Consider the following 27,138-nt stretch of genomic DNA (forward strand, 5'->3'; position numbering starts at 1 on the left):
AACTTTACAGAATTGATCTTTTCTCAAAACATTTTTACATTCAATCAAAACTATACGAAAAACAAACTAATATGTAAGCATAAACTTTGGTTGTTCATTCTCTTCCGTCTCTTCTTCTTTACTTGGAAGTCTCTTGAACAATTCAATCAATTGTTGTTCCCTAACATGATCTTTATAAATCTTATATGGAGCAACAAAATTACCCAATTGGTATTCAAATGCAATTTCAGCAACATAAGTTGAATCAATAAGATGATAACATGTATACAACAATGCCACTAAAGCTTCATAATTACCAGTGGATACAAAGTAGTCTAGTACTTCATGCACAACTTTTTGGTTTGATCCAGAAGCAACTTTCAATAAATTGACCCAATCACCATCTTTTTTCAATATAGAAATTGACTTGTTGAACTTCTTGTTTTTGGCGAAAAGCAATGCTGAAATTTGTCTGAAGTAAACAAGTGAATGGTTCTCCAATCTTTCAGCTAAATCAATTTGATCAAATCTATCATAAGAATGAATAGCATCTCTCAAAGCCTTGTGATCTTGTTCTTCTATCAATAATGAATGATATGCATCATTCACAACTCTATTGTTCTTATCCAACACTGAAACTAAAAATGGTTTAATCAATGGAAGGTTATCACTCTTGACAAACATTCTAACAACTCTAGGTAAATCCAATCTTGGTGATAAAACCAGCAACAAATCGACAAGCAATGAAGGTTGTTCATTAATATAAAATTGGATAGCCTTGTAATAAATTTCCAAGTTGGGGGCTTTAACAACAATCTCCTTGAATGATGAATGATCAAATGCAACTTCAGATTTATCAATCATTGTTAATGCAGCATTATCCCATTCTTCATAATGGCAATAAAGGAAAATCAATTCAGGATACAAATGAGCTTCTTCACAAGCAGTAATAACTTTAGGGATATTAATTCTTGACCAAAACAATTTCAAGTGTTCCATAACTTTTTCAGGACTGTACTTGGAGTAAAGAATAGCCAATTCTGTAAACATACCCTTGTGTGCTCTTTCCAAACCTAAACCGCTTTCAAACAAAGCAATCAATTCACTAAAGTATCCATTGTATTCATAAGTCTTGACCAATTCTGGTAATTCTTCGGCATCAATAATTAAGTTCAAACCACAAATTTGTGCCAATCTGAATTCCTTATTTTCAATACAAGCGTTGTTAACTTGTTTCCAAACTTCAGTGTTGGAAGCTTTTCTAGCACAATCAACAGCAGCTTGATAATCACCAAGATAAACCAATGTTGTAGCAAGTTTGGAGTATTTGGAAACATTACTATACAAAATCTTTGCTGCTTTGTAGTTTTTAGCTTCGAATAGTTTATCACCAATAGCTTCCAAATCAGCAACATTGGTTCCTGAAACAAAGTTTTCCATATCACCCAATCTATCCAATGATGCGTAAACATTAATAAATGCACCATCAATAACTGGCTCTCTCAAAGTTTCTCTTGCCATTTCCAAAAATGGTAACAATTCTTCTTCTTTTCCAGCATGTTCAGCAATTTCAATAACTTGAGCATAATTCTCTGGGTTCTTGGATTTGACATAAGAGTCAATAGCCTCTGGAATACGCAATCCATCCAATTGAGCAGTACCGAGTTGATACCATAATTCTGATGTGTCATATTTTTCAGCGTATTGTTCTGCTCTGTCAAGAGAAACAATGTCTTCAATCAATACCTTCATTGCTTCGGTTCTCAATTCAAATTTATCATAAGCTTCAAAGGCTTCTTCGTTGAGGCCGTTATCGATACACAAAGGTGCAATTTCAAGGGGGTCAAATTTATCGAGCTTTTCGATGTAGTTGGAAACCTTGGATGGATCAGCTTTGATAGCAGTCAAAATCATCAATCCTTGTAACGAGGCATTTTCACTAAATGGAGATGGTTCTAAAATGATCTTTTCCAATAATTCCATCAACTCTTCAGGCAATTCATTCTCCATGAATGCCTTAACCGTGATTGAAATTGGTTCAGGATCATCCAACTCAGGAATACCAGTGGAAATAACTTGATCAACCAATTGTCTTCTGTGAACATTGTCGGATGAAAGAACTTTGTTCCATAAATCAAGATCAGATTTTTGCAACAAGTATCTGGCTTGGTACTTGTACATCTTGTTTTCATTTGTAACTTCAATCAAGGCATCATCATTGCCACCTTTGGCGTAACAGATGTAAGCCAAATATGGGTCTCTCTTTTCACAATATTTACCAACGGTCAAAGTATCATAATTGTTATTTTCTTGCAAAAACTTCTCGGGTGAGTTGTTTGAATCAATGTAAATCTTGGCTAAAGCATTGTAAACTTCTTGATCATTGGAGCCACCTTCCAAAGTCTTTTCCAAGTATGGTAACAAAATCTTCAATCTATTTCTCTTCTCTACCTCTTCAACCAACGGTTTGATTGGTACTCTACCCAATACTGACATCAACAAGTTCTTGATTATAGATTCATCACAATCAACATCTAACAATCCAGCAATAACTTGAGGAGTGTTTTCAGGGTTGACTGATTGAACATAAACTTCAATAAATTTAAAGTGCTTGTTCTTGTACAAGTACAAAATCAAATCATGAACAAATCCAAATCTATCACAAACAATAACCAAAGGCAACTGGTCTTCCAAATTGGCCTCTTTTAAAAAGTTCTTCACCTTCTCACCATTGTAGACATTGTTATCTCTGACAACCCTTTCAATTTCTTTTGTTTGGCCAATTTTTGCTGCCGCTTGAATGTATTTGAAAACAACATCTGGGTCTTGGGTCAAGTTGACAATAGAACTCAAGTAGTAGTACAACCCTTCCGTGCATTTGTACTCTTCAAACAATTTGATCAACTTTTTAGCACCAAGTAAATCAGAATACTTCGTAGCAACTTGAATAATCACTTGTAAATTTTGTTGCAAGTTGTGACTAAACAATTCTTTCAAACAAGCAATGGATTGATCGACATTCAATTGACCAAAGTATGAAACCAACCAGTCGTTTGGCAATACATTGGTGTGAACAATGACTCTTTTGATATCTTTCAAATCATCATAATGTTCCAAAGCTCTTTGGTACAAGCCAGATTTTTCACACAATTTACCAATGGTTGGTTTATCATAATGACTAAACATTTGGTTTCCTAAAATTGCATCGGCAACTTGTGGAGCATGCAACAAATTGATTTCCAAAACCTTGGTTTGCAAATGTCCTTCGGATGGTGAATCATTCTTCAATGCATCCAATAAGAAAGCGGTACCTTGTTGAATGTAGTTTTGCGAAAAGAATAAATCTGCAATTTGTTCAACATTCAATTGTGTATCACCTGATAATAAGGAAGTGGCAAATTCACTAGCCTTGTCAGGGTTGACTCTAACCAAGTTTTGGATCAAGTTAGTATAATCAGGATTGTAACCAACTTTTTGACAGTATGGCAAAATCTTGTCAAATTGACCCAATTCAGCCAAACATGAAACAACCTTGATGTTGACATTAGCTCTGATATACACTGCCAAAGCCAAGGCTGCATCGCCATAAGATTTGACAATATCCCCCAACTCTTCAGATGAAGTCAACTTATCTTCCTTCAACCATTTCTCAAACAATGGCTTACGATCTTGTTGCAAGACTGGTTTAGCTAATTCAATAGACTCATACTTGTTCAAAGTACCCCTATCTAACAAAGTTGAGAAATATTGCAATATTGGTGAAATTTGGCCTGGTTGAGGAGTAATATGTTTCAACTTGTTGATGGTATCTTGTGTACGCAATTGTTCAGAAGAAGCAGCAACTTTAGCGGCATTGGTGTAGTCACCTTGGTTTAAATATGTTTGGAATTGTTGGTTAAGCAAATTCTCGGCACCTGGGAATCCACCACGACCAGCTAAAGAAATAGCCAAAGGCACGTTGGCTAACTTTTCCAATACATATGGAATAATCTTGTCCCTGCTAACCTCAACACTCAAAACTTGACCTGATTTGTTGATAGTTAATAACCCAGTTCCATTATTGTAACTAGATGCAGTGAAAACTGGATCAGCAGTGATTCTGTTGACAAATAAATTAGATCCAGATTCCATATCATACAAGTGGATAAACCCATACTTTGTCAAAATGTAAACAATCCCATACTTGTTTGAAGCTTGTAAACTTATAGGGAAATCATTACTAGCATCTGGTGGGAAGAAAATATCAACAACTTTCTTTTGAAATGGTGGATTTCCATCAACATGATCAATTTCAATTATATGCATGTTTCCTTGTCCTTGAGCATTCTTGTTACCAACACAAAATACCTTGGTTGGTTGTACAGCTCCACTTAAAGTCAATGAAGCAAATTTACAAACGTGACCTTCAATTGGTTGAGAAACGTTTCTCGACCTCGAGTATAATTGAATGTGGCCAGCAATTCTACCATCTTCTTGAGCAATACCAGTAACGGCAAACCAATTCAAATCTGGTTCAGCAACAAAGTTGATTATTTGAGCATTGTTCAATGTGTGATGCCTATCGGTCAATTTAATAGGACCATCATTAGTACCATCAAACACATTCCAGAAATAAATCAGTGATTGTGTAACTAAACCAAGATGTTGATTATCAAGCCATTTCCAAAATATGACTGGTTCATCCATAGTATAAGCTTTTAATCTTTGTTTAGATCCCAAATTGAAAATTTGCAATGTGGTTCCATTTGCTCTTAAACTTATGACAAATTCTTGTGGATGCATTATAGCATTATCTGCTGACATATTCTTTCTTGTAACTTCATTGTTATTTTTCAAATCAACTATAGCAACAGTATTACCCAGTGGACCCGATTCACGAATACATATGTAATGATCCGACTCCAAAGTAGTGGATTTGAAGTCCAATGATGATTGGGAGATACCCAATTGGGTTAATTGGGTGAGCTCGGTGAAATCAATTGGAATATCGGACATTGTAAAAAAAAAAGCAAACTTTAAAACAATAGCTAATAAAACAAAAGGTGATGGTTAATATTGATCTAGACTATTAGTAGCTTCCCTTGTATATCAATTCTGAATCTCTGATAAAACAGTCTTCGATTTTCTTTGTTCTTTGTAGTGATTTTGTAATTTTGCCTCTAAATGTCTCTCCCCTATTGTTGAATTCTCGTTGGTTCAGAGTTCGTTGGATTTTTTTTCGTTGTTCATATTTGCGTTGTTTGTCCAAAATAAGAAAATTACGACACAAACTACAGTTTTCACGTCATTCATATTTTAACAACCGATCTTCCTCCAGGCACAGCAAATTTTATCGATTGATGTACACAGCTAAACACTACAATGGAGGTCTAACTTCTTCAATAGCATCGTCTACTATCCGATTTGTCATCCCTGTTGGACTGTCATAATCCCTAATAGCTTTATAACCTTTGAGAAGTTCATTTGCGCAATAATATTCACTTCCATACCAATCTCCCGTTAGCATTGAAATCTCCAATTTCTTATTATCCAAAATTTCAAATTGAGCCTTATCTGAACCATTTTTATTGAATTTTAGATCATCAGTGTTAGCAAATTTTCGATTAGCCTCCCAATCAACCAACCAGTAGCCGATATTTTTGATGGCAATTTTAACATATTCTGGTGTCACGAACAACTCTGTCTCTTTTTCCAATTCCAAGTCCACAGCAGCAGTAGCGGTTTTTTCCAATTCATTTTCTTCGTTAGATACTGCTGTATCAGTCATGCTAGTTCGGCTTAATTGTAGCTGCCTTCGCCAAAGTACCAAAGACTTACAGTAGTCCTGTACATATGATATTGTAGCTGTTGGCACCCGCACCAGTTTTGGAGCCAATGATGCCAACCGATGGCATCTAATAAATACGATCAATGAGTATATGTAACTTTTGATATTGGGGCTCATGAACACAGTATCAATCTTTGACCTTAGTTGAAGTATTATTGATTCATAATTGGGCATGAAATGTACGTATTCGTTGTATTCGTTGTATTCGTTGTATTCGTTGTATTCGTTGTATTCATTGACAGGTGGGAATGTTACACTTGACCAAAGCATCTCTTTTAAATATGGATAAATCTTATTGTCGTATAGGTTATACTCCAAGAATGGAATGATGGTGAACAACTGAGGTTTGAAAACCTTGAATGCCTTCCCATGGGTGCTTATGGTCACCGGTTGGTCGTTACATTTGTATGAGCTTTTGTTGTAGTCTTCAATTTGCAAGATTAGTCTGTATAATTCTTTCTGTCGTATTTCGTCTAGATGTTGTAGGTTTTGCCACAATATCACATTCTTGAACTTAAGGGCATCATTATTATCAATTGTTGCTTGACGTAGGATATTTTCAATAGTCTTGCATTCAAGTAAATCAATCACTGCATATTGTAGTTCATTGAATCCACTTTGCTGTAGAATACCCTCAACAAAGTGGTTTATAGATTCTGTTGCATTGTCACAACATATAGCAAGTCTCTTGTTGGTAATAAGTGATATCGATAGAGCTGCATATACTCGTTCCATGTTTTTTATATGGCAATTCTAGTGTCACTTCAAAGCAGCAACTATGACTTTGAGTAAAGATTGTCATAAATCGCCTAAGTGTCCCAAAACTGTATCTTGTGCCATTGAAGGTCTTGCGCTACCGTACCTCAAATCAGTTGAAGGGAGTCAGTGTGTAGTGTGAAATCCATTCGTTTAGTGTCAAACGCGCAGTAAAGAGAGGGACAAAAGCAACAATACACCTCTGATCTAATAAAATAATACTTTTATCACTGACAGTAAACGCGCTGTAACTATCTAGAGTGTAAGATGAATTGATCTCTTATCGTAGATATCAGCTTAGACGATAACCACGTTACAAACAGATTTTAAACCACACAAAGTACTTTCTACTTGCTGTCTGACTCCATTTGAGCTTTTGTTTGTTCTCTGCCCTTACTTGTATTCGCTCTACTTCTATCTCGTGCAGTTTCGGTTTGTGTTTCTAGTTTGCAGTGGGTGTGTGTGAATTAAATGTGGTAGCGCTTAACACAAACACGTGAAAATGGATTTTACAAATATATTATATGCAGTATTAGAAACACCAAATTCAGTTAAAATCAATTAATACAATACAATATACACACGATAGTATATTGCATTGTATAAGAAAAAAATTTGCTTCATTTGTTTTGGTGGAAAAAGAGATAGAATAGAAAATTCACAACCAAAGCACATCTGACTTCCATATTTTGTCCATAGTTCCATAACCATTGAAGGCTTATTCACAAGTTATAATTTTGTTGTTTTGTTTTAACATATATTCTCGTGTTTATTATTTTTGTTTTCTTAGTAGCCAGTGTTTGTTATTTTTTCCAAAAACAAATAACCATTAGACGGAAATCAAAGTTACAACCCACTTAATTCATCTAAGTGTTAAGCCCCCCCTCATAAGGAAAAAGGAAAGGACTACCAAACATTTGAATAAGACCTTGGCTTTAATCAAATCACAAGCAATTAGTGAACTAATCTTATTAACTTATACATTCATTCGTTGCATCATTTACCAACTAATCCTCGTCTAAAATGCATCAACCATCACCCAAAATGGGGTCTTTTCCAACGTTTATACGTGAATCGGAGCATTCGCCAAGATCGCTAGACTCAGCTTTTCCTCCTTTCAATCCAATGCATAAGTATAGAGGTGTTTACGAAAGAGCAGGGTTTGATGTTAACAAAAAGGGCTATAAACAACATCAAAATGACGACAGAGGATCAAATAGGTCAATTTCAAGTTCAAGCCGTTGGGGACCAAGAAACCAATCTAATGATTCATTTGGCAACAAGAGCAATGGTAGTGAAAGCTATAAAACAGCAACCAAGGAAAGTCTTCCTTTAGTTAATCAAGTACCTGACACAAGGATAAAGTCAGGTGAATCATCCTCTGGATCAAGTAAATCTAATTCCATGAATTCTTATGGTCAAAATAATAGCTCAGCTTCAACAAGCCATAGAACTTCGCCAGAATATTCCCAATATCATGAACAATCACACTCCAACACCACAGTATCTGGTTCATATCCTGAACACGGTCAACAATATGAGAAGAAGTACTCACACGCTTCAAATGACAGTCACGACCTGTCTGGGCAAACTGTCAGGACCGTGCGATACGACGAGGAAGCAGAAAACCACACCCTAAGTAATTCAAGTCCAAACAAACAACACAAGAATGTAAAGAATTTAACGCTTGACTTGAACAACAGTGCTGACGAACAAGAGTCAAGCAACCAACAACAATTTGCATCCCACCACCCAAGTTCATCAGTGCATTCGTTTCATTCAAAGCATTCCACTACTTCGCATCATTCAAACCATTCTGTTGGATCACGTCATTCTGGCCATTCTGATCATTCTGTTGCATCACACCATTCGAACCACTCATACCATTCAAATAAATCAAACGGTTCCAACAACTTTACCCGTCAAGAGGTAATTCAAGAAGTTCCAGAATCCGCTGATTTTGATACCAAAATTGGCCCACCTCCTACAACCACACCTAAAGAGGACAAATACGCCCAACACGGGTACCAAATACCTACACCTATTTCAGCGAATGGCCCTATTCCACCACCACAAATGTACAATCAGCAAGCTCCTCCTCAGCAACCGTTTGATCCAAGGAAGACGAGAAAGCGTCCGCCAATAATGATGAATGGGCCCCCAAGTGGTCCTATGAATCCACAATATCCTCCTCAGTCCAATAGGAACATCACACCACCTTCTAATGGTGCTGTGCCATACCCCATCAGTCCAAACTATTCACCCAAACTACAACAACAGCCTTTTGCCAACCAAATGAATGGAGTCCCCCCAATGCCGGGTCCACGCAAGGTTACATCACCAAATCAGTATCACCCACAGTCAGCAAAACCAATGCAAAAGGGAACTTCACCGACAACAATGTATAATCCTGGTATGCCCAGATCGATGACTGGTATACCAAACCCAGTAGGCCAACCACTTATGCCTAATCCCGGTATGCCTAGATCAATGACAGGGATTCCACCAGGGCCACCTACTTGGCAAATGAATAACCAACCTCGTCCTCAATCACCTGGATATCCACCACGTCTGCAAAGAAGACCTGCACCACCTCCAATGGTTAGTCCAACCCAACAGCAACAACCATACTTCCAACCACAACGTCCAATGCACCCTCAACAAATGGCACATCCACCAAGGAATGAACATCAGGTAGTACCGCCCAATCAACGCTATCAAACTGGTGTTCCTAGACAACCCACTTACTCTCAGATAAGAGATGATAAGTTGTCACCTGCTTTGGATGAGTTTAAGCATGATTTGGAGAACCATCAATCATCTTCACCCCTTCACAATCAAACCGACCCAGCTCAATTGCAAACTATGTCTCCTGATTTGCGTTCCGCCAAACTTGAAAACTCTCTCAATGGTCGTCTCATAGAAGACAACGAAGAGAATACCCAATATCCAAGTGAAGGGCAGCAAACTCAATATCAACAATTTTTATCAACCGAGCCAAGGAACAAATCCGAGGATTATAAACGTGGATCTACGGTTAGCTCAATCCTATCAAAAGAGTCAATTGATGAAGAAGAAAAACGAATTGAACAAGAATTGGAAACTCAATTGCAAAATTTGAAAAATGGTCACGAGGTAGAGCATCATGAAGGAGAAGCTGGTCAATTTGATAATGCATCACCTCAGAAATCTGTATCAGGACAATCAACTGTATCCGCGCCACGTCCTCCAATCCCCCAATTCAGTGTACAAGATGTCGATGAAGAAAAGAAGACTAGAGATAGTTCAGGTTCTAATAATACTAAGGATAGCAATTGTGATGATATGTCAATTGCTTCGATTGAATCTATTCAACCATTGTCAGTTTCACATTCACATGTTTCCCCAACTAAGAGAGATATGAAACAAATGGATGGTGATGTCCCTCATCCATATGGTGTTCCAGAGAGAAAGGATTCCGCTGAATTTACCAAAATTATTGCTGAATTGGACCAATTTGAAGAAGAAATGCCAAAATCAACTCCTGACGTTTCTGATACCACTATAGAACCTAAATTTGGCAATTTCAACGAAACCAACAACGCAACCATATCTGAAACAAAACCAAGAGCAGCTCAGTATGAACCAGGTACAGGTCCATGTCGATCATGTAATCAACCGATAGATCCATCAGCTAGAGGTTCACTCAAATCGATCTTTTCCAAAACTGGTGAATTGTCAGGTCAATGGCATCGTGGATGTTTCAAATGTTCATACCAATCATGCACGACTCATTTCAATAAACAAGTTCAATGTTATGTATTGGATGATGGACCATATTGTTTCCAACATTATCATTTATTAAATGCAACCACTTGCAAATCGTGTGGTGTCGGTATCGAAGGTTCATGTATTGAAAATGATTTACGTCAGAAGTGGCATATGCATTGTTTGAAATGTAGTAGTTGTCATGGACAAATTGAACAAGATTATTACGTTGTTAATGATCAAATCATGTGTGAGGTTGATGCTAAGCAGTATTTGCACAATGGTGGTGGTTCTGGTGATGACAAGGTTGAAAAGAGAAGAACAAGGATGTATTATGCTTGATGTGGAAACTACGCTGTATTATAGATCACATTATAGAGTTTGTAACAACAACATTTATTTAAACAAAGAAATGCATCATTGTAGACCAAAACGAACAACACTTTAATTATACTCTAAATCTATGAAGAGAAAATTCTACCAGCCATCATCTTTAATATTGATATGTGTGAACATGAGGAATATGTTCAACTTTAACGTATGGACGATAAACAGGCTGCCACATTTGTGAGTTGACCCATTCCAAACAACCATCAAAATTTCTAGGAACACTCACATATTGACCATTGGGTCTATGTTCACTTTCAACTCTAGCCAATCCTTGATTCAAACTTTCCAAAACAACAGCAGTGGCTACTTTAGCACTAACTTCATTAATTTCAGTGATATCCGGTAACAAACCACCCTTAGGGTCATGGATCTTAGGAGACAAAATACTCAATTGCTCAACAGCGGCTGAAATCATTTCATCACTGATTTTCGAACTACGTGACAAGACTGATCCTAAAACTATACCGGGGAATGCAAAACAATTGTTGTTTTCCGATATGGCGATTCCATTGACTGGGGCAAATGGCGATCCAGTAGCGATTAATGCTTTGTTATCGGTCCATTTCATCAAGTCTTCAGGAACGGCTTCATGAAGTCTTGTTGGGTTGGAAAGGGGGAAAATGATGGGATCCGGGTTGTACTTGTACATTGTCTTGACAACTTCTTCAGTGAATGCTTTAGGACGAGTAGAGCAGCCAATCAAGACTGTTGGTTTAATCTTTTCGACAACCTCAACTAAATTGGTCTTGTCAACATCTTGCCAATCTTTATCTGATTTAGCATACAATTTTTGGGCTGGTGTAGCTTCGGTTGATTCAGTAATTAATCCATATCTATCCATAAGGTACAACTTGGAATGTATTTCCTCTTCAGTGAACCCATCGGTTCTTAAGTTTGAAGCAATTTGAGTAGTGATTCCTATACCAGCTGACCCTGCACCATAAACCAAAATCCTACTATCATCCATTTTACGATTGGTTGCTTTAAGAGCAGCTTTCAAAGCGGCAACAACAACACAACCAGTACCTTGAATGTCGTCATTGAAGCAAGGTAATTTGTCACGGTAAGAGTCCAACAAGTTTCTTGCTGCTGACGTTTCAAAATCTTCAAAATGCAAGACTGATGATGGAAATCTTTTCTTGAATGCTTTGACAACCTTGTCTAAGAAATCATAGTACTGTTTGCCCTCGACCCTAGGAAACTTGTTTCCCATGTACAATTCATCGTTCAATTGACTTTTGTTGTTTGTACCCGCATCAATACCGATACACATCACTCTTGTTGGGTCAATACCACCCGCAGCGGTGATAATGCTACCTTTACCGATAGTGCTAAAAAAATGTGTTAGTAAAAATGCTCACATAGACGCGTGTCTGCCTTTTATACATACATTAAGATTCCTGCAATTGACCATTCCCCTATACCCAAGATGGCCGATCCATCAGTGATAACGGCAACATCAATATCTTTTTCAGTTCCGAAAGATGCCAATCTTTCCTCAATTGTTTCTGGAGATTTTATATCCAAAAAGCACCCCTCTGGTTTTCTAAATCTGTGAGAGTAATCTTCAATTGCATCTCCAATAGTTGGGGTGTAAATAATCGGCAACATTTCTTTAATATATTTCTTAACCAAAGCAAAAAACAATACTTTATTTTGCAACCTCATTGAATCCATGAACGAATTCTTGGCTAAATCATCAACTCTGATTTTGAATTGTGCATAAGCTCTATCAACTTGTTCTTCCAATGTATTGACTTGTGTGGGTAAAAGCCCAACAAGTTTGAAAGCTTCTCTTTCTTCTTTAGTGAAAGCTGAACCCTTGTTGAAGAATGGTGAGTTCAATAATGCAAACCCATCAAGAGGACATTCAGTTGGACCCTCAGTCGATAACCTTGTGGTTTTTGGTTTCAATGTTTGAATTGCAGCATCTAGCCCAATTGGTGTCTTGACTGTATGAGTGTGAACGTTAGTGGTCACATTTCTTGTCACTCCTTTGAAAATTGAGGGGCTGAGGGATTTGTTTCCTTTAGTTGGAAATTGTCTAATTGATCCGAGTCTTAGACGGAGCATCTTTGTTGTATGAAGGACGGTATGAATAAGTATTAGGTATAGCTAAAGCTGCCTTTTGTTAAGTTAATTGGTATTTGAGTGCTTCTCAACCAATTGGCAATTGGTCTATAATATACATCAAAAGAGAGTGTTGCTTTGATATTGGAAGAACAATGGACTGATACTTAGCAAACTTTCGGAAGGATGTCGAACCGGTGCGGCTCTTCTAAAAAAATTTTGTTGATTTTGTGTCCCATTTTGTTTTTATTCTATTTCCGTTCGGTGATAGATGCCCGAGAGTAAGAAGATGAACTAATTTTTTTTTTATAAGAATAGGAATATAACAATGTTTGTAATAGCAGCGATGATGACAATTGCATTTATGAAGCTATATATGCCTCTAGAAGACAGTCGTCAAGAACAGAGAGGGAACGAGTGATTTCCTTGCGCAACAGACATTTTGTGTAAGATATGTCTTTCTCGCACGTTCTACTTACATTCCGTTACCAAAAAAAACATACTTCAATTAGCGAGAACCGCGTGAAGGGTCAAAGTACGCGAATACGTTCTACTAAACCTTTGTCATGATGGAAGATAATTGCAACTCTATCTGCTTGGTCTCAGATAGCTTAATGTTAACTTTCAGGAGGGTTATTAAAATCCTCAATTATAACTCTACAATAATGACTTGGAAAGTGATCTTTCCTAATTTTCGTTTCGATATTCAAACTACACCACTACCGTGATTCCCGCACACTATAACCCTGTAGTAGCTTTCTACTATTACTCAAAACAACACTAGGGTGAAACATCAGAACGAGGTTATCAAAAGTCAATGCCAATATCTGAAACTTTTCCTAGTTTCATGCAACGTTTTTGAAAAGTTTTCTCTTTACCAACTTACTATCAAGCTGTCCTTTTTTGACCATACTAGTCAAAAGCTCAAAGGCAACTTGTGCTCCATTTGTTGCAGTTACTTCAGCAAAATCGTATGCAGGTGCAACTTCAACAACATCTGCACCAACAACAGTTAAGCTATCAATTTGACGTAAAATATGGATCAATTCTCTTGGTAACCAACCTCCTGATTCCATTGTACCAGTTCCAGAGGCAAATCCTGGATCCAATACGTCTATATCAACAGAAATATAAGTGGGTGTGTTTTTTGGAATTCTCTTCAAGATTTGCTGAGCAACGTAATCGGCTCCCTTTAACCAGATATCATCAGCCTCAATTCGCAACCAGTTTTGTGCATCATCATCCTCATAATCAGCAAGACTAGATAGTTTGGTTCTAATACCCGCATGAACGTTGTTCTTTGTGGTCAATCCCTCTTCGTATGCTTTCCACAACATTGATCCATGATTTACATCACTAACTTCAGTACGCCAAAATGATGGATATTTATCTGGTTTCCACGTATCCAAATGAGCATCAAAATGTAAAATGTTAACAGGACCATAAACCTTATTCAAAGCTCTAATATGTGGCAACAAGACAGAATGGTCACCTCCTAAAATGATGAATCTAGGTGGAACTTGATTTTCATCTACTGAATCTCCAACCCACAACAATTCCTCAAAAGCTTGATCCATCTGTTGAAATGCCAATTTATTATCCATTGGAGTTACCGGAACATCTCCACAGTCAACAACTCTGGCCCAAGCTTTATATGGATTAAACATTGCCCTATGGTTGAACCCACGCAAACTGTACTGGCGCTGAGAAGCATCTCTAATAGCTCTTGGACCGAACCTAGCGCCTGGCCTATAAGATACCGCCGTGTCAAAAGGTACCCCAATAATTCCAACATCAAACATCTGACCACGGTCAATTAGACATTGAACATGGTCCAAGTGTGCAAAAGTAGCTATGCCTTGAAATTGCCAAAGGCTTCCCCATTTCTCTTGCAAGTCGGTGGCACAAGAAACTGCAGTAATAACGCTTAAAAGAGGAAGTAACTTCATTAGGGATAAATTGCAGATGATGAAACAGTTGTCAACCCCATGACGTCCATTGGATGTCGTATTGCATTTATATCTTCCCAAATCCAGTTAAATGCAACGGAATTTTAAATCTTTAAGAAGATTTCAATGCGCAATTCGATACCCGCTGCAACCAAATGCGGGAAAAATTCCGTTGCGAAAATTAAAGACCGCTATCAACAATCGCTTAAGTTTATTACACCTTCAATCTAATTGGTTCATTTATCGGAATATGGGATTGAGAGATTTGAAAAATGCATTCAAACGCATGGATATTCATCATGGTCAAAATGTGTTATCCAATAAACATGAAGCTTCACTGAACAATCAAGAGCAACCAAAACAACACAGCCAACACGGCGGGTCAATTGACGGTGGAGATATATTCAAACATCCGATTGCAACCGGTGAGCCCCCACAGATGTTTAAACGGAAAAAACATGAGCTTGCCCCTCAGGGATGTGCATTGGATCAACCAATTCAAACTAATAACTTTTCCAATAATTTAACGTTGGAAGACCAAACATTTCCTATTTGGACCCTACCATATTCTTTATGGTTGACAAAGGACCCCGGACAAGATTTTGGTTTAGCATTGAATCACACTGATGCTAACCAAAGAGTATTTGGTCCAGAACCAGATGCCAAGGTGGCTCAGTTTTATTTCAATCCTCCAAGGATTAAATCATTTGTTCTTTCTGGTGAAGGGTTCAACAATGTTAAAATGACGTTGCACGATCATCGCAAAATGTCCATGACTACTAGACTCGAAACCCAGCAGGGATGCGTTGAGATCCCATTGATACAAGGCATGGGCTTCATCACAGCTATATATGACAGGATCAAGCCAGTTATTGCTTCACAAGTGGGATACCAAGAGTTTAAAAAAGTCGGACAGATTGATGGACTCCAAAAGTATCAAGTGAAACTATTCAATCAAGTTGTTTGGTCCATTTATAGTGATATTGAATTGAAGTTGGCCGACCCTAACCATATTGTGGGACAAAGCCCTGGTACGGTGCAAATTTGTCGCGGAGACTCTTCTCATTATGATGATGCTGTTGGTTGTTATCCTATAGGTGCAGATATATCAGGAACAGTAAATGGAGATCGAGGGGAATATAGAATCAAGTATGACATAAAGGGCAGATCTAGATCCGGTAAAACTATAATCTGGGCCTTACCCCACCATCAAGAAGTAATAACCTCGAATGGTGAGACAGACTTGAAGTTGGACTCAACTACAAAAGGGGTAATGAAGGCTTACAATACTAATGAGTTGGTTATGCAAGAGCAAAATTTACCTGTGGATGTGGTGTGGGATCCATGGACTGCTTTTGCAACAAGAGCACATTACTCCGACTCAACCTTACAGTTGATCCACCAAGCTGCTAGTGATGAAATAAAACAAGACGTTGTCGGAATGGCAAATATAGACTCAATGTACACATCAGGAAAAATCTTGGACAAGTTTGCCTACGTCGCCTACGTTTGTCACTTTATCTTGAAAGACGAAGGTCTCACTAACGAAATTCTCCCTAAAGTTAAACAAGCGGTTGAAATTTTTGCCAAAAATCAACAAAAGTTCCCCTTGGTTTATGACACCACTTGGAAAGGTATTATATCCTCAGCTGAACCTGGGGCCGATTTTGGAAATTCAAATTATAATGATCACCATTTCCATTATGGATACCACATACACGCCATTGCTTTGATTGCCCATATTGATGAAGGATGGCTACACGCAAACAACAATCTAGTCTACGATTATGCAATTTCTCTTCTCAGAGATGTTGCTAGTCCTAAAGCAGATGAATTCTTCCCACAATCTAGATCATTTTGTTGGTATCATGGACACTCTTTTGCTCATGGAATATTTGCTTCTGGTGACGGTAAAGATGAAGAATCGTCGAGTGAAGATTATCATTTTGCCTATGGTATGAAATTGTTTGCTAATGTAGTTAATGATCAGGCAATGGAAAGTAGAGCCAACTTGATGCTTGCCATTATGAGGAGATCAATGAACATGTACATGCTTTTCTCCGATGATAACAAAATCCAACCGGCAAATTTCATTCCTAATAAAGTTGCTGGAATCTCTTTTGAAAACAAAATCGATTATGCCACTTACTTCGGCAGAGGTACAATTGGTGATGAATGGATTCATGGTATCCATATGTTGCCTATCACACCTATCTCTGGGTACATTCGTGGACCAAAATTTGTCAAAGAGGAATGGGATCAGAAAATTGCACCCATCATTGATAGAATTCCCGATGGTTGGAAAGGTATTTTGATGTTGAATAAAGCATTGTATGATCCAAAGAGTTCGTACGACTGGTTTGCGCGTAAGGATTGGGATCCAGCCCAAATTGACAATGGTATGTCCAGAACTTGGTCGTTGACATACACAGGAGCTATCTTGGGTTAAATATAGGCATGCAATACAGGAATATTCTATTGAACAGTGGTTGCGTTTTATATAAAGGTCTATAAACATAAAAGTACATTTCAAAACCCTTCCGGAACACCTTTTGCATGTCTAGCATTCTCCCCCTTGAATCCTAAATACAAATCCACGGGGCCATTGTCTGTTGCATCCAATCCCAACCATTCTGCTTGACCCAGCTCTATTAACTTCAAAGTTCTATAAACTTCCACCGAACTGTATGGCATGCCAGTTGAAGGATCAAAGTACTTAACTTCTGTACCCGAAACCATACATACCTTTTTATTACCATTGGGTAAGTACAATCCTGTAGGCGCCTCAGTTTGAATTACTATTTCTGCAGAATCGTTTTCTTCATCATTCTCGGCCACTTCGACAATATCTTGTTTAACTCCCAAACGAGGTAGCTTTTTCAATTCATCAAACATTGGATCGTCCTCATTGAGATCAGCAATCGGGGTGAATAAGTCGTCCTCCTTGTGGTCCTTTCTCGCATAGGGGTTTTCTTGTTTACCAATACGAAGTATCGTTTTTACGTCATTAGACCTTCTTGTTGCGGGCCAAAGAGCCTGTTCCCCAAAAAGTATCTGTTTCACATTGTTAGGCGTTAGTTTAAGGTCCCGTTTATCTTCATTGAAATCAACAAAATACACAGTGTTTCGACTCACTTTCTGCAGTGGCCCTTCAAAAATTTCTTCAGCCATTTGATTATTGGATATGTCATTTATGTGATTTTCGGGAAGTGGTGTGCCTTCAATTGAGCTTACATCAGTCATTTCATTAGCTGCGGTGGCTTCACCTGATTCTTCTTTTTCAGAAAAAGGCTTGCTTTCCCCGTCATTGAGCTCATCCGCAAACTTTACCCGCTTTGGTGAATTCTTGTCTGTGGTACTTGATAGCTCTTCATTGATAATATTTTCAGCTGCTTTTGGAATAGCTGAAGAAAGAGCATGCGTCTCTTCGGTTTCCTTTGTGGGATTAGTATACTTTTCTTTATTACTTTCCGTGTCGTCAGCTTTTGTCTCAAAGTCATCTTCTGTCTTTGTTTCCTTGTAAGCCTCTTCCTCCGCCTCCAAACCCTCCTCCTTCTCCGCATCGGATTTTTCATCTTTCTTTATGTTAAATCTCTCTTCCCCTGCCTCCTCTAAGATTTCAATCACCTCTGATTCCTTAAAGGTTTTGTTTTGTGAAATTGATTCGTTTTCGGCTTTACAATCAGCTTTTGCCTCTTCTGTCTCCCCCTCAATCTTAGTCTTTGCCTCGTCATTTATCTCCTCCACTACATTCGTTTCAATTTCCATCTTCTCTTGATCCTCACCTGTATTCAAGTCGTCCCTTTCAACAGGCTCTTTTTGGGGGTCAGCTATCTCTATCTCCGCTTTTGTCAGAGTATCAGCCTCACTCTCATGCTTGATAACCTTCTCCATCAATACACAATTCATATTGTCAAGACGGTCCTTCTCTTTTTGTTGTACTTTCTTTTTCTCTTCCATCAATGCTTTTTGGTACGGTGAGTCGTAATCAATCGAGAATGGCGCTCTGATCACTGTCACTTCCTCCTCCCCTCCTTTCTTTCTCTTTCCCAATCTTTTCCTCTTCTTCATGTAGAGTTCAAATTGTCGCCTTGCTTCAGCCACTTCTTCATTAGGGCTAATGAATGTTCCTCTGCTCAACCATCGTAGAATGTTCTGTAGTTTAACCCTCTTTGATAAAAGCGATTGTCTTTGACGTTCCTTCTTTACAATTTCCTGTTCTTTAAACTTGTTCAAAGATTCTATGTTCTCTTTTTCAGTTTCAGCTGCCTGTGCCAACCTTTCAGCTTGTGTTAATTCCCTGACGTGCTTTCGTTCGACTGGAACGTACTTGGCTCTTCTTTCCTCACTTTCCTTTAACCGATCAATCAATGCTTGCTTACTTTCAACAGCTGAAGATCGGGAAGAGGCTCTTCTACTTGACATCAACAATGAATCGGAGGTAATCAAAGGTGATTTCTTAACTCGCTTTACACTCGGCTTCTCCTTGATCTTCTTGATTTGAGGAATGACGGTCTTTTTCCTCCTCTTTCGTATTCTCTCTTGCTTTTGTAATTCCTTTTCTCCTTCACTTTCATCGGATTCTGATGCAGATAAGTCTGAATCAGATAACACCTCATCCGAATTCACTTCTTGTGCCTCTTCACTTTGTTCGTCTTGTTCATCACCAGGATGCCGCGTCGTCTCTCCAGTTATAGCCCCTTCCTCCACATCTTCTTCCTCGGGTAAGGAGCCATCATCGCTCTGTTCTTCGTCAACAAACTCTTGGTCATCCTCATCGTCTTGAAATAGTAAATTGACATTCTCATCATCTTCGGTGATAAATTGACTGGTGGAGTTTTCGACTTCATTTGTCTCTCCTTCTAATTCAATAAGTTGCTTTAGCCTTGAGCCAGCATTTGCCCGTCTGGCTCTTGTGGCCATCAAACTCTCAAATACCTCGTCATCTTCAGAATCACTCATTTTGTAATCCGTTTATAGAGTTGTTTGGTGTCGGATTTGTTGTTTTTTTGGTGCACCAAAAACTCATTTTGCGAAGATTTCCTTCCAGAAGGCACGAGACGCCGATCAAGCAATAATGAGTAGCAGGAGAGGTGCAATTGCCATAAAAAATTGGAAACCAGTCAGATTCCTTTCCAAAAGCCAGGCATGTTTGCAAAATCTCCAGAATGCACCAAAGTATACATTCTCCTCGGCATCAGAAATGTCACACTTTAATGCCCTTGCTTCATCATGGTGGGACGTCAACGGTCCTCAGCGTATTTTGCACAAGATGAATTTGTTAAGAATGGACTTTATATATGAAACAATCCTGCTGCATACAAAACTAAACGCTAATGTCAATTCAGCGGACGATGAAATTTACATTCCTCCGTATAATGTTGACTTGTTGCCAGTACCGGTGAGAGAAAGGATAATTCTCGACCAAGAGGAGAGAAAAGAGGAGATATTGGAAGCAAGCAAACTAAAGGTTCTAGATGTAGGGTGTGGAGGTGGTATTTTATCGGAATCAATGGCAAGATCTCCATTTGTGTCTAGTGTGAAAGGAATAGACTTGTCAACTGATGTTTTAGAAGCAGCAAAAATTCATAAGGCCAAGGATCCAATGTTGGAAAATAAATTACAATACGAGTTGTCAGCCATTGAAAATATACCAAAAGAAGAAAGGTTTGACATTGTTACTATGTTTGAGGTCTTGGAACATGTGGACTACCCATCTAGGGTACTCCTTGAAGGTTTGGAGAGATTGAAAGTAGGTGGATGGTTGTTTCTTTCGACGATAAACAGAGATCCAGTGAGCTGGTTTACGACGATATTAATGGGTGAACATATTTTGAGGATTGTACCTGTTGGCACACACACATTGGAAAAGTACATTAATCAATATGAAATTAAAGATTGGGTTGAAGAGGATGCCAATAGAAGGGAAAAGTATAAAGTCGTTGATACTAGAGGATGCGTGTATGTCCCTGCCTATGGATGGGAGTTTACTTCGTGTCCAAATATTGGCAATTATTTCATGGCTATACAAAGAAAATTCTAAAGCTGTAACTTCATGTGCTTGTACATAGCTTCTTGATATTTATCTAATTTGCAATTTTTTCAGTCTTTTCTGGCTCTTCATCAATAAAAGTAGGGAGTTTATCTGCATTGGTAGGCTCTGCATCACTCAAGTAGCTTGGTGCACCTATTCCACTCTCTGCCATTTCATTCTCAAAATCGATTTCTTCTCCCAAAGCTTCCAATTCAGCATCTAATTCACTTTCACTAACATCTTCCGGTACATCATAGCTTGTTGAAAGTGCTTCCTGTAGTTCGTTAGACTTGTCTATTAGATCCAACATTTCATCTTGTAAGTTTTCAAGTTCATCGATATCAATCTTTCCGTATGTCTTTTTCAATTCCTTATTTGCTGTTTTCATTGCATTGATTGTCACCATGGTATTTTGTAAGTTATCGGTAGTCATTGACGCCTGCGACATATTCCAAGACTGATTCTCTAGTTGATCCTTTTGTGCTTCAATTTGTTTTCTTTGCCTCAACAACTTGAGAGCTTTCTGCTTTAAAGCTGACTTTCCTGGTCCATCACGCATTCTAGTTATCTTTTGCTGATAAGTTGATAATTCTGAGTTTATTTTGCTCAACTTGACATCTAACGAGCTAACTCTTTCATCAATCCCTTTAATTGCATCATTCAAGGATGGCTTTGGAGCAGTATTTTTAGTTCCAAATAACCTATTCATTGTAGTCTGTGAACAAGTCGTTGACTGCACAGGTGATATGTTGGCGTTTAAATGGATCGTTCTGAGCTTTCTTTTTGTGTGCGAAACTCGGCAAATGCCTATTTTGGGAAAGCAATTCAACTCAACAAATTCACCTAGCAATGCCTGAGGTAGCAGAAGTATGTCTTACAATGGTAAATAAAGTGGCTTCATATGACTAACTTGACTAGGTGGCCCATGTTTGCGCTTTATTGAAGAGGAATGTTCTAGGATTTAAAATCAAAAAGGTCAATCTATCTTTGGACCCCTTGTTATTTCCTGTACTTAAAGAATCAACAGACCCCAATGCAGAGCTCGAAATGATGAGATCCAAACTCGTGGGCTCACGCATTGACTCAGTAGGACGGCACGGAAAATATTTTTGGCTCAGGTTGACAAAAGAAGGAGTGCCGAAACTGAGCGTGTTACTTATGCATTTCGGAATGACTGGGATGATCAAGATAAGGAATGTGAAATCGCATTTGGTATTTATGGAAAATGGCGGAGACAAGAAGATCTTGAGGGAGCTAAGTGAGCCCAAAAAGGAGGGTGTCATGAAAGTGGAGCCAGATACAGAATGGCCTCCAAGATTTTCCAAATTTGAAATGGATTTGGTAATTGATGATTTCAAATTAGAACTTTCATTTGTTGATCCAAGAAGACTTGGAAGAGTACGACTTATCACAGATAGGAAAGCGGAAACGGACGAAGGGCTTCTTCAATTGCCTCCATTGGATGCGTTGGGCCCTGATTACAGCAAATCCGAAGTAGAAACGAAAGTGTCCGATTTTGTCTTCGGAGATCCCGACCCTCACCATCATGGAAGGCCAAGATTGGACTTACGTGGATTCAATGAACTCATTTTATCTAAAAAGAAAGCCATCAAAAGTTTACTTCTAGATCAAGCATACTTTGCTGGAGTTGGTAACTGGGTAGGTGATGAGGTACTATTCCATGCCAAATTGCACCCAAACGAAATCATATCGAGTAAGATTGAGCGAAATTCGGGAAATATCAACCCTGTTATTGAACGATTGTATGAATCTTTGATTTATGTATGTGAGGAAGCAGTTAAATGTGAAGGTGACTCCAAAAAGTTCCCCTCACATTGGTTGATGTTGCATAGATGGGGAAAGGCTAGAAAGAGTCAAGGCAAAGCCAAGACTAAGGAGGGATTTATTTTGGACCATATTACAGTTGGAGGAAGAACCAGCTGTTTTGCTCCAGAAGTGCAACGACTATTGAAGAAGGAGCTTGAAGGTGATGGAAAGGATTATAATCCAAAGACAAAGGGAAAAAGAAAGCAGGAGGAGGAGTCAGAGAAACTGGTAAAACGTAAAGGGAGGGGGAGGGTCTGAAGTACAGTTTAATACCTTTTTTATTACAATTCTACTTTTCTAATTACTTTTCTGTATGTTGTACATCCTTGGCGTGGGCTTCTATCAAATCGGGTTGAAACTTAACCAACTTTGAAGTCAATAACGGTATCAAATACTTATCTACTTCGGTTGACACATCATCGACAACGATCTTATATACATATTCGCTCTTATCTTGGTCATGTTCGAACTCGTCGATGGTGATGGTTCCTGAAATACTTTCATCATCATCCAGGTTGCTCTTTTTCTTTCCCAGTACGTTAAAGACAAGTCTCAAATCATATATACACAAAACATTGCCCTTTCTTTGAGTAACATCACAATGTCCAGTAACTGACTGAATATCTGATATGTAAAAGTTGAACTCGTCATTTTCGAAAGATGTATTTTTGATATTGTCATTGAAATATGTTTTTGCCCAAGGTAAACAGTTTTTATCGACCCAGTGCCTACATGAAGTTAGTAGTTCTTCACTCCAATAACGCCTTGTCAAGTACATACCAATTATTAGGGTTGTGGACCACCATTTTTAACTTAAGAGATCTTGTAGAGTAGAACGAAAATGATTTCAAAGTATTTTGGTTGTGAAAAGTTTCAAAAAATTCTATGAAATTCTAGGGCTACCAACTGCGAAACCTATATCAGGCAATGGATCTTCTAGTCACACCGATGAGGAAACGTCTCAGAGGCTCTTTACTTTTGGAAGACTGGAAACACTTACACCCTTCAAAAAACTTCGATCAATATCGTCTCACCTGAGAAAAGACACATGGTCCTTTTCAAATAAAATTGGCTCATGGGCTGCCATATGCTGTATCGCCGTCTATTACGCCCGTCTAATCAAGTGAAAAGTTGATTTCTACTTATGAGCTGGGTTATAGGTGTTACTATGTGATAGTTCCCGCTTCCGGTACGATTGTTATTGTCTCCCACGTTTTCCATCGGCATTAATAACAATACCGCGACACGTCAACAAGTACAAAATTTCTATTTTTAATTTTGGAAAAAAAAATCGAAAAACGCAAATGGAGATTTCAATTTTTACCAATAACTCCAAATAACTGACCACAATCTAGCCGGAGGAGGGTTGTTCATCAAAGATGTCGCTACCTTTAACGAGAGAGTCAATAGAACTCAATGATTTAGAGAAATCATCTTCCGCTAAAGCTTACAAAGTTAATGACAACTATCACTTACATCCCAGTTCCAAACATATGCTAAAAAGGCTCTACTTTGCATTGATAATAGAGGCCATGATTTCACTCAGTATATATTACCAATACCAAAAGATATCTGAAGTAAACACAATGTTAGCTCCGACCCTATTGGGCTGCTTTTCTGGAGCTTTAGCTCAATCAATAAACCAATTTTCGAGGAAAAAGTTCAAGTTCAACAAAATTATTGAATTTATGATTTGGGGAAGTATAAATGGATATTTTACCGTTTCTTGGATAAACTTGTTGATGCAGCGATTCGAGAATATTGTGTATCGTATCCTTGTTGATCAAGCTATAGGTGCTCCAACATTTCAACTAATTTTCAATATTCTAAACGCGCTTTGGGACCATGGAGAGATATTTACAAAAACTACAAGAAATGCATATTTCAAGTCATTGAAATATAGTTATTGTTATTGGCCATTCTTTAGCATATTCCTGTTCATGTTTATACCGCAGGGAATGATGTTTCCCTGTAACTGTTTGGCAAATTTGATCTGGAATTTGATTTTGAGTAGATTGGCATAGAAATAGATGTTTTCACTTCTTGAATGTTTTCAATGGATCTTGTTTTCTCTTAGATTTACCCTTCTTTCTGTACTTATTCACCTTGTTCTTGTTGTGGAATGGAACAAAGCCAATATTCTTCACATCACTCCTTGCACTCTCGGGCAAAAGATACTCGGGAAGGTTCTTTAGATGAGCTTGGACTCTAGCAGGATGCAATTCCTTGTCATGCCTCAAACTAGCCAAGTTTTGAGGATTTTCCTGGAAAAATCTCTTTAATTTTTCTGAATTGATCAACTCGTTCTTTAACTCCTTTACTCTTGCTTCTCTGATGGCAGTTTGTGTTACTGCTCTGAATGCATCGTCGGCACGATATCTAAACCCTTCAACTTGCTTCATGTCAAACTGATATGGCTTTATTTCAAATCCATTCTTTTCTTGTTGTTTAACGATCTTGCTTAAAATTTTTTCGTCTCTTTTGGCGGTTGATAATGTTGCAGTCTTGTGTTTACCCACTTCCTTCAATGGAATGACAAATGAAAGAGCCATTCCTGACTTTCCAGCTCTAGCAGTTCTACCAATTCTATGCACATATGCTTTTGAAGTTGTAGGAAGATCAAAGTTCAACACACAAGCAACGTTTTTGAAATCAACACCACGAGAAACACCATACTCTTTGTCCTTTTTGGACCTTTTGGATTTTGTTTCTTCTTTTTGTGCACTCTTTCCTTCTTCCACATCATTCTCTCCTTCGTCTTTTTCAACTGAAATCTCATCTGTGGCAATTAACAAATGGTAAACATTCTTATTGAACTCTTCCACAATATGTAGTCTTGAATTTATCGGTAACTCACTGTTCAAAATGCAACATCTGATACCAAACTGTTCTAAAAACAATTTCAATCTGTAACCTCTGTCGATGTTGTTTACAAAAACAATTGTTTTACCTTTTATCAAATTTAATTTGAAAATGACGTAGCTTAGCAAAAATTTGTCAAATTCAGTAGTCTTTGCATAAAACTGTACCAATTTATCATTGCTACTTTGTTCGTCATCCAATTTCAAAATTGCCGGTTTGGTACAGAACTTCGTTTTGAGTTCGTTTATATCATCATTTATCGTTGCTGACATCAAAAATGTTTGTAAGTTCTTCTTCACTGGTAAGTAAGACTCTAATTTAGCCAAATCCTCCAAGTAACCAAAACTCAAAATCAAATCAACCTCATCAATGGTCAAGTTTCTTACTGAGCTTAAATCTATAGGAATTTTCTCATCATTCATTTCCAAAATTTGGATCAATTTATTTGGTGTGGAAATGATAATCTCAGGTTTATTCGCTAGTAAGGAGTTCAATACTTGGTCACTATAACTCGATGATAAATTCAATATGCCGATTTTCTTGTTGCTATGTTTGATCAATTGTTCCATGAATTGAAATACTTGATTCGATAATTCCCTAGTGGGCACAAGTATAATCGACTTGATACCAGGACCAGAATTATCCAATAACAAGTTTTGAATTACTGGTATGGCATAAGCAGCAGTTTTACCAGAACCGGTTGATGCTTTGGCAATGATATCTCTCTTTTCCTCTAAAGCCAAAGGTATAGCACTACTCTGTATAAGTGTAGGGTTCTCAAACCCAAGCTGATCGATGGCCTGTAATAACCTTGGATCAAGGTTTAATGACTTCCATGTAGTGTCCTCATCTAAGTAAGTGGACGACGCGGCCGTTGTAGTTGACATTGTTATTGTAGGTATTTGCGATGAGATGAGGGAAGAAGGTCTCACAAATTAATTTTCTCCTTCTCTTTTTTTCTTGTGCATCAAAAATGTGTGAATAAATGGCTGCTAAAAATGAACTTGACTTCAATGAGAATCACCGAATGAATACACTGAAATTAATCTGCTCAGCCACTTATGAATATCTTTGGAGAAAACTTTTGTGGAGCTAAGCAGTTATATAGAAGTAGTGTGGTATAAATTTAAAGCGTAATTGTAACCCTTAGTATTTGCAGTAACCTTTTGATGATATAAGAGGAGGTTGTTTGTAACGCCAAAATCGTCTATTACATTTCTTTTATTTTGCCATCTGCTTCTTGTTTTTGCCAATACATTTCTTTAGGTTTCAATTCCAGTCCAAAATTTTGCAAATAATTCAGCTAAATAATTAATGCTCTATGTAACAAAACACTAATAAATAAATTTCTTGTTTGGATAGTTAAGTACTACTAATGTAGCCAAAAACAAATCTTTAACTTCATATAGAGTTATCTTTCCTATAAACTTACGAACTTAACGGGGGATTATTGAAAACTTTGCAACCAAAATACCCAAAATCACATGATAAACACATGACGTATACAAGGAAGCCCACTGAAAATTATAGTACTGGTTGATTCTGGACTATGTTTTATCAACAATTGGGGCGTGTGGCGTAGTTGGTAGCGCGTCTGCCTTGCAAGCAGAAGGTCATGAGTTCGACTCTCATCTCGTCCAATTAATTTTTTTGCAACCAAACTTATGAGTTTTACTTGATTAAAACTTCAATAGTTT

General features: G+C 37.9%; 13 protein-coding genes and 1 non-coding gene across 14 annotated transcripts; 6 read left to right on the forward strand and 8 right to left on the reverse strand. All coding sequences in view use genetic code 12, as the record gives it.

Moving 5' to 3' along the window:
- Window positions 1-66: 66 nt before the first annotated feature.
- Window positions 67-4,974, reverse strand: CORT_0F03210 (Chc1 protein; the record flags this gene model as incomplete). Its single annotated transcript, XM_003870625.1, has 1 exon — window positions 67-4,974. One exon carries the CDS (start codon window positions 4,972-4,974, stop codon window positions 67-69), a length of 4,908 nt encoding a protein of 1,635 aa, XP_003870674.1.
- Window positions 4,975-5,335: 361 nt separating this feature from the next.
- On the reverse strand, window positions 5,336-6,541 carry CORT_0F03220 (hypothetical protein; the record flags this gene model as incomplete). Its single annotated transcript, XM_003870626.1, has 1 exon — window positions 5,336-6,541. One exon carries the CDS (start codon window positions 6,539-6,541, stop codon window positions 5,336-5,338), a length of 1,206 nt encoding a protein of 401 aa, XP_003870675.1.
- Window positions 6,542-7,585: 1,044 nt separating this feature from the next.
- On the forward strand, window positions 7,586-10,651 carry CORT_0F03230 (hypothetical protein; the record flags this gene model as incomplete). The annotated part of the gene is made up of 1 exon (XM_003870627.1): window positions 7,586-10,651. One exon carries the CDS (start codon window positions 7,586-7,588, stop codon window positions 10,649-10,651), a length of 3,066 nt encoding a protein of 1,021 aa, XP_003870676.1.
- Window positions 10,652-10,802: 151 nt separating this feature from the next.
- CORT_0F03240 (Mae1 malic enzyme) lies at window positions 10,803-12,772 on the reverse strand (the record flags this gene model as incomplete). Its single annotated transcript, XM_003870628.1, has 2 exons — window positions 10,803-12,030; window positions 12,090-12,772. 2 exons carry the CDS (start codon window positions 12,770-12,772, stop codon window positions 10,803-10,805), a joined length of 1,911 nt encoding a protein of 636 aa, XP_003870677.1.
- Window positions 12,773-13,614: 842 nt separating this feature from the next.
- Window positions 13,615-14,718, reverse strand: CORT_0F03250 (hypothetical protein; the record flags this gene model as incomplete). Its single annotated transcript, XM_003870629.1, has 1 exon — window positions 13,615-14,718. One exon carries the CDS (start codon window positions 14,716-14,718, stop codon window positions 13,615-13,617), a length of 1,104 nt encoding a protein of 367 aa, XP_003870678.1.
- Window positions 14,719-14,809: 91 nt separating this feature from the next.
- On the forward strand, window positions 14,810-17,167 carry CORT_0F03260 (Acf2 endo-1,3-beta-glucanase; the record flags this gene model as incomplete). Its single annotated transcript, XM_003870630.1, has 1 exon — window positions 14,810-17,167. One exon carries the CDS (start codon window positions 14,810-14,812, stop codon window positions 17,165-17,167), a length of 2,358 nt encoding a protein of 785 aa, XP_003870679.1.
- An 80-nt stretch (window positions 17,168-17,247) lies between these two features.
- Window positions 17,248-19,680, reverse strand: CORT_0F03270 (hypothetical protein; the record flags this gene model as incomplete). Its single annotated transcript, XM_003870631.1, has 1 exon — window positions 17,248-19,680. The coding sequence occupies one exon, from the start codon at window positions 19,678-19,680 to the stop codon at window positions 17,248-17,250; it is 2,433 nt and encodes an 810-aa protein (XP_003870680.1).
- Window positions 19,681-19,795: 115 nt separating this feature from the next.
- CORT_0F03280 (Coq3 protein) lies at window positions 19,796-20,761 on the forward strand (the record flags this gene model as incomplete). The annotated part of the gene is made up of 1 exon (XM_003870632.1): window positions 19,796-20,761. One exon carries the CDS (start codon window positions 19,796-19,798, stop codon window positions 20,759-20,761), a length of 966 nt encoding a protein of 321 aa, XP_003870681.1.
- Window positions 20,762-20,804: 43 nt separating this feature from the next.
- On the reverse strand, window positions 20,805-21,461 carry CORT_0F03290 (Cta1 protein; the record flags this gene model as incomplete). Its single annotated transcript, XM_003870633.1, has 1 exon — window positions 20,805-21,461. The coding sequence occupies one exon, from the start codon at window positions 21,459-21,461 to the stop codon at window positions 20,805-20,807; it is 657 nt and encodes a 218-aa protein (XP_003870682.1).
- Window positions 21,462-21,601: 140 nt separating this feature from the next.
- CORT_0F03300 (Fpg1 Formamidopyrimidine DNA glycosylase) lies at window positions 21,602-22,837 on the forward strand (the record flags this gene model as incomplete). The annotated part of the gene is made up of 2 exons (XM_003870634.1): window positions 21,602-21,619; window positions 21,671-22,837. 2 exons carry the CDS (start codon window positions 21,602-21,604, stop codon window positions 22,835-22,837), a joined length of 1,185 nt encoding a protein of 394 aa, XP_003870683.1.
- A 43-nt stretch (window positions 22,838-22,880) lies between these two features.
- On the reverse strand, window positions 22,881-23,385 carry CORT_0F03310 (Hch1 protein; the record flags this gene model as incomplete). The annotated part of the gene is made up of 2 exons (XM_003870635.1): window positions 22,881-23,307; window positions 23,360-23,385. 2 exons carry the CDS (start codon window positions 23,383-23,385, stop codon window positions 22,881-22,883), a joined length of 453 nt encoding a protein of 150 aa, XP_003870684.1.
- Window positions 23,386-23,958: 573 nt separating this feature from the next.
- Window positions 23,959-24,603, forward strand: CORT_0F03320 (hypothetical protein; the record flags this gene model as incomplete). The annotated part of the gene is made up of 1 exon (XM_003870636.1): window positions 23,959-24,603. The coding sequence occupies one exon, from the start codon at window positions 23,959-23,961 to the stop codon at window positions 24,601-24,603; it is 645 nt and encodes a 214-aa protein (XP_003870685.1).
- Window positions 24,604-24,615: 12 nt separating this feature from the next.
- On the reverse strand, window positions 24,616-26,328 carry CORT_0F03330 (DEAD-box helicase; the record flags this gene model as incomplete). Its single annotated transcript, XM_003870637.1, has 1 exon — window positions 24,616-26,328. The coding sequence occupies one exon, from the start codon at window positions 26,326-26,328 to the stop codon at window positions 24,616-24,618; it is 1,713 nt and encodes a 570-aa protein (XP_003870686.1).
- A 680-nt stretch (window positions 26,329-27,008) lies between these two features.
- CORT_0_Ala(TGC)_80 lies at window positions 27,009-27,081 on the forward strand. Its single transcript has one exon. It is a non-coding gene (tRNA).
- The last annotated feature ends 57 nt before the right edge of the window (window positions 27,082-27,138 follow it).

The sequence above is a fragment of the Candida orthopsilosis genome (genome assembly GCF_000315875.1).
Source record: "Candida orthopsilosis Co 90-125, chromosome 6 draft sequence".
NCBI lineage: Eukaryota > Fungi > Ascomycota > Pichiomycetes > Serinales > Debaryomycetaceae > Lodderomyces > Lodderomyces orthopsilosis.